This window comes from Chlorocebus sabaeus, chromosome 12 (assembly GCF_047675955.1).
Source record: "Chlorocebus sabaeus isolate Y175 chromosome 12, mChlSab1.0.hap1, whole genome shotgun sequence".
Classification (NCBI taxonomy): Eukaryota; Metazoa; Chordata; class Mammalia; order Primates; family Cercopithecidae; genus Chlorocebus; species Chlorocebus sabaeus.
The window spans coordinates 69,939,942-69,956,046 of NC_132915.1; the positions used below are offsets into that span (position 1 = coordinate 69,939,942).

Sequence of the window (16,105 nt, forward strand, 5' to 3'; positions counted from 1 at the left end):
CCAAAATAGATTAAAAATGTAAATAGCTGATACAAATGTGGGTAAGGATGTGGAGCAATGTGAACTTTGATACACTACTGGTAGGAATGTAAACTGCTAAAACCACTTTGGAAAAACTGGTTATCATACACTGAAATTGAATGTATATATGCCCTATGACTTGGCAATTCTATTCATAGGTATATATATCCAGTAGAAATCTGTGCATATATTCACCAAAAGACATAATAAGAATGTTCATAGCAGCATTATTCACAGGAGTCAAAATCTGGAAGCAGTCTAAATGTCCACCAATAGTAGAATGGATACATTGTGTTATATTTATATAGGGAATTATATTCAGCATGAAAATGAATGAACTGCAGCTTCATGCAATATGAATGAATTCCATAAATATAAAGTTGAGTGAAAGAAGCCAGACACAAAAGACATGATTCTATTTTAGGTTCAAAAACAGGAAAAACTTCCTATAGTCCTATTCAAAATAAGTGGTGATTATGAAGATGGTAAATGGGGGTAATGATTGAGAAGGAAGACAAGGGGTTTGGAAATATTTTATTTCTTGACTTAGCTCAGGGATTGACAAATTATAGCCATGGGTCAAATCTGACTCGTTGCCTGATTCTGTTAGGTCCATAAGCTATAACTGGTCTTTAACTGTTTGGTTTGGTTTTTTTTTTTTTTTTGAGGCAGGGTCTCACTCTGTCGCCCAGGCTGGAGTGCAGTGGTGGATCCCAGCTCACTGCAACCTCTGCCTCCCAGATTCAAGTGATTCTCCTGCCTCAGCCTCCCAAGTAGCTGCGATTACAGGCGCCTGCCACTATGGCCGGCTAACTTTGCATTTTTAGTAGAGATAGGGTTTCACCATGTTAGTTAGCCAGGCTGGTCTCGAACTCCTGACCTCAGGTGACCCACCCACCTTGGCTTCCCAAAGTGCTGGGATTACAGGCATGAGCCATGGCACAGGGCCCTCCCTGGTCTTTATATTTTTAAATAATTGGGGAAAATTTTAAAAATATTTCATGGCACGTGAAAAGTATGTGTCCAGAAATAAAGGTTTATTGAAACACAGTCACACACATTTGTTTACGTATTGTCTAAGGTTACTTTTGTGCTACAACCGAAAAGTTGAGTAGCTGCCACAGAGATTATATGAACTGCAAAGCCTAACATACTTATTACCTGACTCTTTGTTGAAAAAAATTGTCTACCCTCTCTTAGTTTGAGCTGCTATATTAAAGTACCATAAACTGGGTGGCTTGTAAATTAACAGAAATTCATTTCTTATCATTCTGGAGGCCGGAAATCGAAAATCAGGGTGCCAGCATGGCCAGTTCTAGTGAGAGCTGTCTTCTAGGTTGCAGACTGCCTACTTCTCATTGTATCCTCACATGGCAGAAAGACAGCTACATAACTCTCTGAGGTCTCTTTTATGAGGTCACTAATCCCGTTCATGAGGACTCCATCTCATGAATGGAGGATTCATTCCCTAATACTATCACATTGGGGATTAGGATTTCAACATATGAATATTAGGACACACAAATATTTGTTCCATACCACTGTAAGTAGTGATTATATGGGTATGTTTACTCTGTGATAATTTTGGGGGACCAGATATTTAAACTGTGATTTATACACTTACAATTCTTTGAAGTGTATATGCATACACAAAGTTTTTAAAAACTGTACCTAATACAAAGTTTTTAAAAACTTGCATTCTTAGGCCATTGATTTTAAAAACAAAAGACCTGGAGTGAAAGATATGTCTTACATAAAGTATAGAAAGGACAGAGGTCCTTACAGACATAACTCTTTGTACTTGTTCCTCCAGCCTCTTAGGTTTTTAAGTTTTGTTTTGGTGGGAGTTGAAAGAATTTTGATGGACTTGATTTCAGACACATGAGATGACTGAGGTCAGTTACATGATCACTGCTAACTGCTTTCATTATTTATAATGAAAAAGACAACATTAACTGCTTTACAAAAAACAGAAGAATCTTTTAATGGCAAAGGATTATTCATTATATAGAAATAATTGTAACTAAAATCTGCAAAGCACTGCTCCTAAAGCAGCAGTCCCCAACCTTTTTAGCACCAGGGCCCAGTTTCCACTGATCGGGGTGGGGGATGATGATTTCGGGATGAAACTGTTCCACCTCAGATCATCAGGCATTAGTTAGATTCTCATAAGGAGAATGCAACCTAGATCCCTCACATGCACAGTTCACAACAGAGTTCACATTCGTATGAGAATCTAATGGTGCCGCTGATCTGACAGGAGGCAGAGCTCAGGCTGTAATGCTCTCTCGCTGGGCAGCCCTCTTCCTAGCAGGCCATGGCTGGGGACCCTTGTTCTAAAGGACATCCACCCAAACAGGGATCCTCAACCAACAGATGGGCATCAGAATCACCTGAAAGGCATTTTCAAACTCATTTTCAAGGTTATGGTGAACTACTACTATTACTGGAAATGTAAGAGGGGTTCTGGGACAGCAAAGGTGAAGAATCACTGGCTTATATTACAGAAACAGCTATGATATAGTTATGTTCACTATATGATTCTCACAACTGATAACTCTGTTAACATAGTAAGACAGGTGGAGGAAGCTTGTGGTTTCAGACATTTGAATTTAAAGTAACAATACACAGTAGAAAGCCCATACCTCTCCATTTTCAAATGTTATTTCTCGGACAAGAGGAACACATTTATCTTGAATCCAATTGTAAGTCACATCAAAATTTGTCATAGCTCCCAAGTACACCATATCCGGAGCAGAATGCTATTACAAAACAGAAAAAAAAAAAAAAAATTAAATCTAAACTGTGCTGGCAAAAGTATATTCTTTTTTTTTTTTTTTTTTTTTTTTTTTTTTTAAAGCAAAGTCTCACTCTGTCACCCACGCTGGAGTACAGTGACATGATCATGGCTCACTGCAGCCTTGACCTCCTGGGCTCAAGCAATTCTCCTACCTCAGCCTCCAGAGTAGCTGGGACTACAGGTGCGTGCCACCATGCCAAGCTAATTATTTTATTTTATGCAGAGATGTGGTCTTGTTCTGTTGCCCAGGCTAAAAAGTACATTCTTAAATCCATCCATGAACCCAGAAAATCTACCGGTGTTAGAAAAGAAACATAAATCATGGAACTTCCAAGAAAGAGGGCCATGGGTGGTAAAAAGCAGGTAATTCTGTGATTACCAGTGAGCTAATAATCTAACCTGTGACACCCAAGCCTATTGCTTTTTCTTGGATTTAGGTCAATTAACTCTTTTTCAGTATCCTCACCAAAGGCAGGAAGGCATTGTGAAAAGAAGAATTCTCCAAATGAATTAATTTAGCTATTCCTTAGAGCTGAAAATTTTAGAAATTACTTCTTTTAGAAGAAAATATGGATAGTGAAAAAGCCTTGAAAAATACAAGATGCTATATGGATGTAAGGCAAGACTATTTCATTTTATTATTATCTCCATATCTGTTTCCACATTAACTCAAAATCAATTATCTATGAAGTGTCTAAAATGATAAAAATAATAGCTAATATTAATCGATAAACTTACTGTGTCTAGGCATGATTGTGAACATTTTATATGTGTTGATTCATTCAATCCTCCCAACATCCCTATAAAGCAAGTACTGCTATTATCATCCCATTTTTACTAATTAAGAAACTGAAGCGTGGGGAAGCGAAGAAACTTTCCCAGAGTAACATACCTAAGAAGGTGGCACATTTGACATTCAAACCCAGTCTGATACCACCAGAGCCCATGCTCTGAACAACCACACTACCACTGGGAGATATGTACTGCATTCTGATAATCTAGGGATGATGATACTAAGTAAGCTACTCAAAGAAATGTACTTGCAAAAAACATAAGCAAACACCTATGTGAATTTAAAATAGAAACTTTCTAAGCAAGAAATTCATTTATCTGCACAAAAATTTAAAATCTCAGTGTAAAAACACTGTAAACAACATTAAAATGAAAACTACAAATTGAAAAAATATCCATAAATTTTTTTTTTTTTTTTTTTTTTGGCCATTGCAATGGCAGGCCCTTGGTGAATTTGGGATAACACATGCTATGATTTTTGCCTCTTAGTTATGGCTACCATCACCTGGTAGGGCCTAAGCAGCTACTTAAAACTTCTTACCCTACAGGTTAAAAACAACCTAGCTGCTCCTTATTACCTGGCAGGTACTGAGTAAATTTATACCCCAGGAGATTTGGGAGTTTGGCTAGTACAATACTAGCCAAATACAACAGGTAGAAATGACAATCACAGGCAACTAGAGCATTTTAAAAATTTGGCTCCCACACTGAATGCCAGAGAGGTAGAAAAGGCCTGAGAGTCAGGGGATCCCTAAGGCCAGCTCTGCTACTCTAATGCCTGTGTGACCTTAGGCTTCTGTGGTCCAATCTTCGTTTTGAAGGGTTTAGATCAGCACAAGATGATGCTTCAAAGTTCCTTTCAATTCTAAAGTTCTATGATTCTATGAACATTAACACATATAAAACTACATTTTATACATGTTATTTAAATTATATCTTATCATACAACATTAAGAAATAGCAACTTACCCCTGGTGGTTTGTAGATTATGTTGTCTCCACTATATCTTTCTGGTTTTGAAACATCCCTATAGGAAGGGAGAAGCAGTAATAAACCTGAATGACAGGATTCTGCAATGTAGGAATTACAGACTTGAAATACATACTTATCCATCATAGTCCCTATTATAAGACTATGCAATACCAAGAAAAGCATATGTTTAAAGAAAACATTTAATATGAGGCAGACTTTTTAAAGGAAAATTTTAGTTGGTTGTTTTTGTGTTTTGTTTAAGTTTAGATTGGGAGTTTTAGCACTAAAAGGTTGTTTTTGACCCCAGACTGTTTTCTAGCAACTAGGGATCAATGTCATCGGTTTGGTCACAAGGACTGGAAAAAACAAAAAAAACAAAAAAAACCCCCGAAGTAACCCACATCACTAAAATATAGTTCCATAAATAAGTAATTTTTTGTTTATGTGTCCATTGTTGTTTCCTGAACCTAGTACAGTATCTGGCACATAAAAGTTGTTCAATAAAAATATGTAGAGTGAATACTACAACAAATTACTTTTGTAATCAATTATTTTTAGATTAATTGAATATTGATTTATCTCTAGTTTCTAATTACAGTAGTCCAGGAGACAGGGGCAAGGGGTGCTAACCTAGACTGATAACAGTGAGAACAGAAAAAATGTGTTCCATTAATTAATTAATTCAATAACTATTTACTATGTGCTTCCTTTATACCAGCTATGCCTTGACATTGGGTAAACAGGAGTGAACAAAACTAACAAAACTCTCTCTCTCTCATGGAGTTTACATTTTGGTGAGTAGAGATAGACTAACAAGTAGATATATTTATCTTTGGTGGTTACAAAAAAATGCTATGAAGAAAATAAGTGGAATAAGTAGATAAACAACGACAAATTAAATGATGGTAGTGCTCCTTTATATAAAGTTATCAGGCAAAGACTTTCTGATGAGATGACATCTGGGAGGAGTACTTTCAGATACAGGCTCTGCTGCAGAAGTGTGCTTGCAGCATTTAATGAATACGGGTTGGGCACAGTGGCTCATGCCTATAATCCCAGCGCTTTTGGAGGCGGAGGCAGGAGGATCACTTGAGGCCAGGAGTTCAAGACCATCCTGGGCAACATGTGAGACCTCATCGCTTAAAAAACAAAAAACAAAAAACTAATAATGCACACAATAAAACATACAAACAAAATCTTACAAAAGCATTAAAGCAAGGACAAACAATAAAGGTCAAAAAATGAAGAGGATGTATTGTGCCAGACATCCAGGCTCCACTCAAGATAGCTACTACAATTGAGCCTAACAGTCATGAGCCAATGAAAAGAAATAATACTGCATGGAAGTCAAAGGATGGTTGAGATAACCTCCAATGAGGAGAGAGGGTCAAGAACAGAACCACAAAAATGATTCCATCTTGAGAAAAAGAAAAAAAAAAGGAGATAAAGTCAGAGAATTCAGACAGGTAGGGGCCAAACCAGGGGGATTCAATGTAAGTGTTGACACAGCAGAAAAAGAAAAAGGTAGTTGAACATCACACCCTTCAGAGGAATTGACAAGGATTAAGAAGTTTAAAAGACCACTCAATCTGGTAATTAAGAAGTCATTTTGTGAATGTGTAGAGACAAGTTTCATTAGAGCAATGGAGGTGAAAGTTAGCTTCCAAAAGGTTAAGTTTTTTACTGGTTAGAATTTGAGAAAATCAAGGTAGCCAGGCATAAACTATTCTTTGAAAAAAAAAAAAAAAAAAAGAATAAAAAGAAAGATGGTATTATATCTTAAGAGAAGAGGCAGGTCAGGAAAGAAAGAAGCATGTTTTCAGAAAAGGAAAGCAGTTCTTGAAAAGGGTCAGGTTGAAAACACAAGAAAGCAGGAACAACTGGTGGATCAAAGCCCCAGAGGAGTTTGAAAGGACAGTTACAAGGATACCAGAGAACAGGTTAGCCTTAGAAAGAATTGTTCCTCTGAGACAGGGAAGATATAAGAAAAGGTGGTGGAGAGATGGAGATGAATGAAGAGATAAAACTCATGCTTCTTAACAAGAAAGACAGTGTGTTGTTTCACTGTGGTAACCCCACAGATTAGCATTTTGTCTAACATAGGATAAGAATTAGTAAATGAGTTCAATAAAAGCATGAATGAGTTAATTGTTAACTTGTCCATTTTTTCCTGCTTGCCCACATTCTGAAACAGATAATACTATAGAAAGAAAAACAGAGTTTTAAAACCTTAAAAAGAATTCAGAGACAGGCATAAACACTGTTTGGTGATTTTAAAAGGACTGAGATCATTTTTGGAGAGATCACCTTCAGAAATTGACCAAATACAACAGGAATTTAACATGGCAGCCAAACCAACCCACTAACACACTTTTAAATAAGATACTTACCCAAATGCAGAAAGAAAGGCACAGTCATCATGCAAAATATTCGCTACTCGTTCAAAAACTCTATAGTTGTCCGAGTCCTTTTGCTCAAAATATCCAATGATATTTCTTTTGCTGCGCTGTAAAATAAAGTATGTAATTATTTTGCAAACAAACATAGTTTTATAAACATGTTATTTCATTTACCCCTTATCTTTGTCTAGTTATTGTTCAAATGAAGTATGACTATAAATGCATATTTAGTTTTTAACACCTAGTCCAAAACTATTAAAGATTACATTGGGTTGAAAACAATCTTAACTATAATAAATATAATCATAAACATTTCCTTCTAGCATTTAAAATTTTTAAGAAATAGATAACTATTTGATCAGTGACAATCTTTTCCTAAGTAAGGGGACTAATACTAAAATGTGCTAAAACAATGTATCAGTCATAACTTGTGACTGCTGGAGAGACTCCTCCATGGCTCTCTCACACTCCTACCCATCTTACTGGGTCTACCAAAAAATGCAAGACTCTGACTACTCTTTATCCAGGCCATTTCTCAGAGTTGTGCTTGCAGCGAGCAACACTGATACGAGGGAATGCCTCCAGCCAGGACAAATGCAGGGTTACTGCTTGCTCTGAAATAGTGAGTTCCCCAAGCCCAGTGTCCCTCTCCTGTGACATAACCCACTGCATGTGCAAGTATCCATCTGGGGAGTCCTCTGTATTGCCTCCATAGGATTTGGAGGGCAAGGAAACAAATGCAAACATGCTCACACTACTTGCTGTGATGTGAGCAATAAAGTCCTTTGTCTCTGACCCAGCAGTCTTGTGTCTTCTAACAGAATCCATGAAATGGTAATTGGTTAGCTTAGCTTGCAAGTAGGATAAAATCAAATCTCAAACCTGACAGTGATGATTGGTGATTGTGATAGAGCCCAAACTCAATTGTTTTTGCTTTTGTTGTTGTTGTCTTTAAAACACTACCCAGTGTACAAAGAAAGGGGTGTGCTAAACTTATTGTTAAGCAGAGGCTATTTTAGAGGACATTAAAACTCATAAAAAGAGCTCACACAAGGGCGATTAGAGCAGACACCCTGAAGGTCTCCACAAGAAAAATACAGAAGCTCTGGTTGTATATACTTGACTTTAACTTCCATTTCTTTATAATTGAGGCTTTCATATGTGCTCAATTCACATTAGTACAGCTTTACTGTATGCTATATTTTTCATCCAGAAGTTCAGTATAACGTATTTCCCGTGAGATTAATTCAAAAAAATTCAACTCATTAAGTATATGTATGTCAAATCCACTGCAATAAACTATAGGAGAATGTCCAGATTTTTTGTTTGCATTAGAATTTGTTTACGTTAATCAGGGAATGTTCATTTAATCTAGCAAAAGTTACAACTTACATCAAGAGTGGTGATTTCTGTTAAGTCCCGAATTTCTTGAATGGGGTTACTTTTTTGTTGCCTGATGTAATCTGCCAGTGCTTTCACTGATCGCTGACCCCTGTATTCTCTCTTCATCATCATCCCATTACGAAACAATTTGAGGGTTGGGTATTTGCTTATCCTGTATCTCTGGGCTATGTCAGCTAAAAGAATGAAAAAAAATTATTTACCCTCATATGTAGTCAGGGTGAGCCCATTAGCCTAATGGTCAAAAATCTTACAATTGCTTAGTGAGAACTTTTTGATTCAAGACATTATTTTTCAGTGAGAGAGAAAAAAATAGTAATAATCAGGACTTGAGTTTACACTAGTTAAGAGACCAGGTTCTGGACTGGGTTTAAATCCTAATTTGCGACTTACTGGCCATGTGAACTTGTAAAATGCATAAACTCTCCATGCCTTAGTTCTCATCTATTATATAAGGATAATCATTTCTGCCACGTAAGATTGTCTTAAGCATCAAATTAAATAATACAACAGATGCCACAGTAAGCATGGCACATGAATAATGACTATAATAATAGCAATAATAATAATGCCTTATGGGGTTCGACAGACGTTAAAATACCTGACAGCAGCATATAAGCTGGGGAGGGAGGGTAAGCAGGAGGAAAATTATGCTAAATATTCTAAAGTCTTTGCATGGTCCAGGAAGAGGCAAAAGTACTTATAATATTTTGTTTAGTCGAGGTTGTACTTTATTCTCTCTACTACAGACAATCAAAAATACTAAAAGTATATTAGAGGTTAAAATGGAATATGAGCTCTCAGAAGGGGGGCTGGAGAAAAGATATAACACTTTGGCAAACTAAGTAACTAAGATTATATAATACTTTGGCAAACTCCACGTGGATTTATGAAGTAGAAATCATGATTGATTACTAAAATTCTTTAAACAGAAGACACATATGAATAAACAACGGGAACAACTGGTCATACTGAGACTGAAAAGAATGCTTTATTCATCAAATCACAGAAATCTGAAGTAAGACATTTTAATTTATACATAATTAACATAGACAATAATCTGTCTGCTTTAGGAGTTGGTACTTCCTTGAAGCAGATGAGTAATAGATACATATCAACTACATGCCCCTTTTCAACCTGATAAACTACAAGGAGAGACTATGTCTTTGGGGTGTTATAAAGATGATGGGTCCTATTACCTGAGCAAGGACTTAATGAGATTAAATTGGTACTACAAATTGAGAAATGAGAGAGCGGTACCATAAACAAGTAGAAGTCTTTTAAATAAAATAAAGACAACTGTAATAAAGTAAAAGCCACAAAGACTTGAGCTTATCCTACTTACAATGATAAATAACCTAAGAAATCATAAAAATAAAAAAAAAAGAAACTTTGATTTTTTTTTTCTTTTTGAAGACAGGGTCTTGCTCCGTCACCCAGGCTGGAGTGCAGTGGCACGATCTCAGCTCACTGCGACCTTAACTTCCTGGACTTAAGCAATCATCCCACTTCAGCCTCCAGAGTAGCTGGGACAACAGGTGTGTGCCACCATGCCTGGCAAATCTTCTTAAATTTTTTTAATTTTTAAATTTTTTTTTTAGAGATGAGGTCTCACTATGTTGCCCAGGTCAGTCTTGAACTCCTGAACTGAAGCAATCCTACCGCCTCAGCCTCCCAAAGCTGGGATTACAGTTGTGAGCCACTGTGCCTGGCTATAAAATGAATTTTTGCATGATGTATAAACAAAAAGTGTTTTAAAAATTAGATCAAATAGTTCTAATGGCCAACACTACAGTGTTGTAGTCTTGAGAATGGAAAATGCCTTTTTAAAAGTTAGTATTTTGGCCAGGCCCAGGGGCTCATGCCTGTAATCCCAGAACTTTGGGAGGCTGAGGTAGGTGGATCACTTGAGGTCAAGATTTTGAGACCAGCCTGGCCAACATGGCAAGACCCTGTCTCTACTAAAAATACAAAAATTAACCAGGCCTGTTGGCGCACGCCTGTAATCCCAGCTACCCGGTGGCCGAGGCACAAGAATCTCTTGAAACTGGGAGGTGGAGGTTGCAGTGAACCAAGTTCGTGCCAGTGCACTTCAGACTGGGCGACAGAGTGAAACCTGTCTCAACAACAACAACAACAAAAAGTTACTATTTCTCCAAATGCTTATCAATAGGAGACTGGCTGAATAAAGTATGGTACCCATATAATGAAGTACTAGGCTGTAATATAAAGAAATAAAAAAGATCTCTGTTTGCTGCTAAGGAGCAATCTTCAAGATAAGTTAAAAAAAAAAAAAAAAAAAAAAAAAAAAAGGCCAGATGCAGAAGAGCATGTACAGGTCAAATATTTTGTATAAGAAATAGGGAGAAGAAACTTGGGGAAGAAATATAAATACATGTGTATATACATGCACACATATTTACATGCCTATATATGCTTGCTTATATAGTTGTCTTTCCTCTACCCACAAAAAAAACACCAATGGGAGAAAATGGATGGAGAGGTCTAGGATAAATTCCCTGACTATACTTTGGTTTTACAGTTTTGACTTTGGAACCATGGAAATGTTTAACATTAAAACAAAATAAAAATTTTTAAAAATTTAGTACTGGCATTGTTATTTTGAAATTAAATACATACACATATATTACCGATAAAGCACATGAGTAATCATGTTAATGCCATTAAGAATCAAGATTTTCAACATAAGGAAAAAATATATAAAACTGAGTAATTAAGTAAAAACCCTATAATAATTTGAATTGGAAGTACTGGTATGACCTCATGTTTTTCTCTTTCAAAAAAAATACTTCTAAGATCCTTCCACTGATAGCTATTATCAGTAAGTTAATTCCAATAAGTTTGATGATTCAAATAACTCCCATGAAAATATAACTTATTGAAACTGACACTAGAAGAAACAGAAGATATAAATTATCCTAAAATTATTGCCAGGTATAGTGACACATGCCCACAGCCCCAAGACAGGAGGTTTGCTTGAGCCCAGGAGTTCAAGACTAGACTGGGCAACACAGCAAGACCCCATCTCAAAAAAGAATCCTACAATTATTAAAGAACCCAAATCTAATTCAAAGCCTTTCCACAAATGAAACTCCATTCCCAGCCATCTTCACCAGTAAATTCTGCCAAACATTTAAGGAGCCAATAATGGCAAGTTTACACAAACTATTCCAGAGAATACAAAAACAGGGAACACTTCCCAACTAGTTTTCGAGGTCAACGTAATCTTTATGGGAATCCTGATAAGAAAATTATGAGGAAAAAAAAGTATTTGTTAATCTTAAGAACACAGATGCAAAACTTGAATAGAAATATTAAAGGCCGGGTGCGGTGGCTCAAGCCTGTAATCCCAGCACTTTGGGAGGCCGAGACGGGCGGATCACGAGGTCAGGAGATCGAGACCATCCTGGCTAACACGGTGAAACCCCGTCTCTACTAAAAAGAATACAAAAACTAGCCGGGTGAGGTGGCGGGCGCCTGTAGTCCCAGCTACTCGGGAGGCTGAGGCAGGAGAACAGCGGGAACCCGGGAGGCAGAGCTTGCAGTGAGCCCAGATCACGCCACTGCACTCCAGCCTGGGCGACAGAGCGAGACTCCGTCTCAAAAAAAAAAAGAAATATTAAGAAACTAAGCACTACATACAAAGGATAATACATCACAAGAAAGCTAGATTTAGTTTAGCACTTCAGTTTAGATAAATATTTGAAAACCAATTAATGTACAGCACACTGACAGAATAAAAGAGAAAAATTTTGTTATCTCTCAAAAGCAGAAAAGCATTTGATAAAAATCTATATCCATTCATGCTTAAACACTTTCAGTAAACTAGGAAGAGAACTTCCTTAACTGAAAAAAGGATAAATAAACAAGTAACAAACAACTGAATGGTGATATACTAAAAGCTTTCAAGTTGAGATCAAAAAAGAAAAAAGATGCCTGCTATCACTTCTATGAAACACTGATTTGGAGTTCTTGATCAAAATAATAATAATTAAAAAAAGACTGGAAAGGAAGAGATGTCATTATTTGCAGATGTTTTTATTGAGTTCACAGAAAATCCAAAAGGGAATCTACAAATGGATTTCCACTTGCAAGCAGGGTGTAGTGGGTAGCAGAAATGTATTGGTCCTACTGCAACAACTAGAAAAAACTTTGTATCATATTTTTAAGATATCAGAAATCATGAAAGCAATGAAGACTAAAGGAACTGACATTCCAGGAAGGGAAGAACCATTCCTAGGGTAAGCAAAGATCACTAGCCATTTTCTTTCCTATAGGTTTCCTGTGTAATTCGTTTTGGAAATTAAGTCTGCAGTTGCAGATTTAGGGCTGAGAATTATACCTGCATAGGCAAAAGAAATGTCTCCAGAGGACATCTGCTAAGTGCTGGGGTGATACAGGAACCTGCAGAGTTGGGTCACAAATATGAAAAATCTCCAACGGCCTCCTGGTACTTAGGAGACAGCATCTACTTTGAAAAGGACCTGCAACCCTGTATCAAGACCACATGCAGCCAAGACAATTGCCAGATTTTGAAGCCAACAAGGCCAGGAAGCATCTAGACATTTTTAAAAAACCATGAATTTTTAAGACAGACAGGAAGAAAGGTACTTGTGACATGTACTAGAGACAACTGATTAGTATTCAGAATATAAAAAGAATGAACTAAAAAAAGATTACCAAAAAGATAAGTGAGCTAAAGCTATCAGTGTATGAAAGAAATACAGATTGCCAATAAACATATTACATATGTTCAGTTGTAATCAGAAAGTTACAAATTAAAACTCCCATATAACATTTTGTCTTTCATACTGGCAAAAAATCAATAATAATAAAAATTTTTAAGACTAAAATTCAATAATATGAAACCCTATGAAAGTAAAATATTCCTAGTAGGTTTCATTTAGGTTCAATATTCAATGTTAATAAAGGTAAACTAGCCTAGCTGGTGCCTACTTTGTCAACAAGAAGTCAAGGAATCTTTTTTAATACCCAAAGACTTTTTAATATCCAAAGGATCTGGCAGAGAGGATATGAGATGGACTCAGAAGCAAAGAAACTAGTCTAATAGAAAACATCTATTTTCCATCTGTGTCCTAAGTATCAGTATGAAAATGGACAGCAAGATGCACTACAGGAGACAATATAATGCTTTTAACTTTCTAAACCTGATGAATTAGTGGGCACAATGAGAAAGCAGTGTGCTAATAGCAAGTTTGCATAAACTAGGAGTAGAATAAATAAGGTTAGAGACAGACTCTAGAGGGTCTTAAGCACTAAGCTGATGGAGTTTGAATTTTATCCTGTTTGTGATAAGCAGCCACTGAGCTGTAGAGCTGGGCTTTCAAAAAATTCACCTGGCAGTAGTAGAGAACCAGGGAGACTAGTAAGGAAGCTGCCATAATAGTTGTGGCAAAAATCACAAGAGTCTATTAACAAAAATTACAACCTTTAGGTTGCTTTAGAATTCTGGTTATAGAGATAAAAAGATTTAAAATATTTGAAAACTATTAGGGGATTAGATACTCATTTGATTCATTCTCAAACATCCTGTGGCAGCAGGCATGCTGCATGATGCTGTGGCGTTTAATTATTAAGAAGCAAAAAACTTAAAATTACATTGATCAATAATCTCAGACATAATGCTGACTTTTTTTTTTTTAACAAGCTTCGGCCAAAAGTGATTTTAAGATAATTAGAATGTGACACTTTGACAATATAACAAAGAATGACTTAAGGAGTATAATAAATGGGTTTTTAAAATTAACTGGATAGAGCAAATGTTAAAATGGATGTCAGAGAAATTATAAATCCCAGAAGGTTAACAGCTCACTGATTGAAAAATTAGCATGTATTTTTGCTCCAATGGTCACTTACTTTTCCTTGATGGGTCCTGCCTGCCTGCCTGCCTCACTAATGCCCAGCAGGGTTCCAAATGGGGAAACTGCCTCATACTCTTGTTTCAGCAACGTCTCTCCCTGCAATGGTTATCCATGGCAGAAAATACAAAGAGGCAGATCATTTCAACAGGAAAGTCTTATTGTTCTTCTGGTCCCAGGAGAAGGACCACTGCTGCCTATATACCTCTTCCCATTCCCAAACTGTACCCCTCAAAACAAACAACAACAAAAAAACCCAGAAAGACAAATATCCTCAAAAAACAAAACAAAACAAAAGACCTCAACAGAAAACTGATAAGCAAAGCCTAGAAGTTGACTCAGAACTCAGGCTTAACTGCTCATCCAAATTCTGTTCTATGCACATAAATTCTTCACTTCATATTTTCTTGTTCTTATTATGGTACTTATACATAGTTCCTATAAAAGAACAGAAAACCAAACACCGCATGCTCTCACTCATAGGCGGGAACTGAACAATGAGATCACTTGGACTCGGGAAGGGGAACATCACACACCGGGGCCTATCATGGGGAGGGGGGAGGGGGGAGAGATTGCATTGGGAGTTATACCTGATGTAAATGACGAGTTGATGGGTGCAGCACACCAACATGGCACAAGTATACATATGTAGCAAATCTGCACGTTGTACACATGTACCCTACAACTTAAAGTTTAATAATAAATAAATTAAAAAAAAAAAAAAAAAAAAAAACAAAAGCATCTCAATTTCCAATAAGTAAGGTCCTAGTTGCACTGGAAGACAGACAGGTAAGAGTAACTCAGGTATATGGGCGCGTGTGCTACCTAATCAAGGTACAATTACAAATTACTTTCCTAAAAACGTGAGTGTGGGTCTGTTCTGCACTGACCAGCAAACATATGAACGCCTCTTGCTTAGTGCCATACAGCCCAAGGCCACCGGAGGTCAGCAGAGAACCTGGTCCCACCAGGGGCTGACTGATGGGACTTTCTACATCCCAGGCAGCAAGCATGACCACCAAGGAGAATAATGAATTCTACTCCTGAATTCCCCAAATGATAAGACTGCAGAAGATGAGACGTGATGATGATCCACAGTTGAAGCAAGGCCATGTTTTAACTGTGTGCATGTGTACATGCATGTGTACACATGTGTCTACGTGTGTTTATAAATTTTGGAAAGCAGAAAATTATAAAGAAGAAAATAAGAACCACTTCCAACCACCACTGGAGAAAACCACTATCAACATTTTTGTTTATATTTTGGTAACTTTGAAGAAAAGTTGCTTAACTAGCAGAGATATATTTCAATTCAGAAAAAATAAACTCTGGGGTTAGTCAAATAGTAAAGTGATAGCATCAATACTTGCAGAATGGGTTTTGGCAGCTTGGAAGAAATTCCCAGAGAGGGTAGAGAATTACCAACACTCTTAATGTCATGAAGGCCAATATTATGTTTAAAAAAAAAAAAAACTCGACTCAGTTGAGAAATGATGCACAAGAGTCAGACTCTGAATGTAAAGTTGTTTCAGAATAACTTGAACAAATTTATTCTCCTTTTAAGGCACACACATTAATGACACAATTTTAAAAATCTATTTCTAACTGAGTCTAAGATAGTTTTTACAATAGGTATAAAAAAATTCTAAGTGCCCTCATCTCTCACCATAAACAAAAATCAACTCAAAATGAATTAAAGGCATAAATCTAAGACCCGAAACTATAAAGCCAATAGAAGAAAACATAGGCGAAATGCTTCTGGACATTGGTCTGGGCAAAAATTTTATGGATACGGCTTTAAATGCACAGGCAAAAAAAAG

At 36.7% G+C, this 16,105-nt stretch overlaps 1 protein-coding gene across 1 annotated transcript in view; it reads right to left on the minus strand.

Moving 5' to 3' along the window:
• ERP44 (endoplasmic reticulum protein 44) overlaps positions 1-16,105 on the minus strand; it is a 114,898-nt gene that overhangs the window by 30,959 nt on the left and 67,834 nt on the right. The window contains exons 5-8 of the mRNA XM_007968590.3: positions 8,377-8,561; positions 6,976-7,091; positions 4,583-4,640; positions 2,667-2,783 (exon numbers count right to left, since the gene is read on the minus strand). Of these exons, the coding sequence (XP_007966781.1) occupies positions 2,667-2,783; positions 4,583-4,640; positions 6,976-7,091; positions 8,377-8,561 (476 nt within the window). The remainder of the gene's footprint in view (positions 1-2,666; positions 2,784-4,582; positions 4,641-6,975; positions 7,092-8,376; positions 8,562-16,105) is intronic.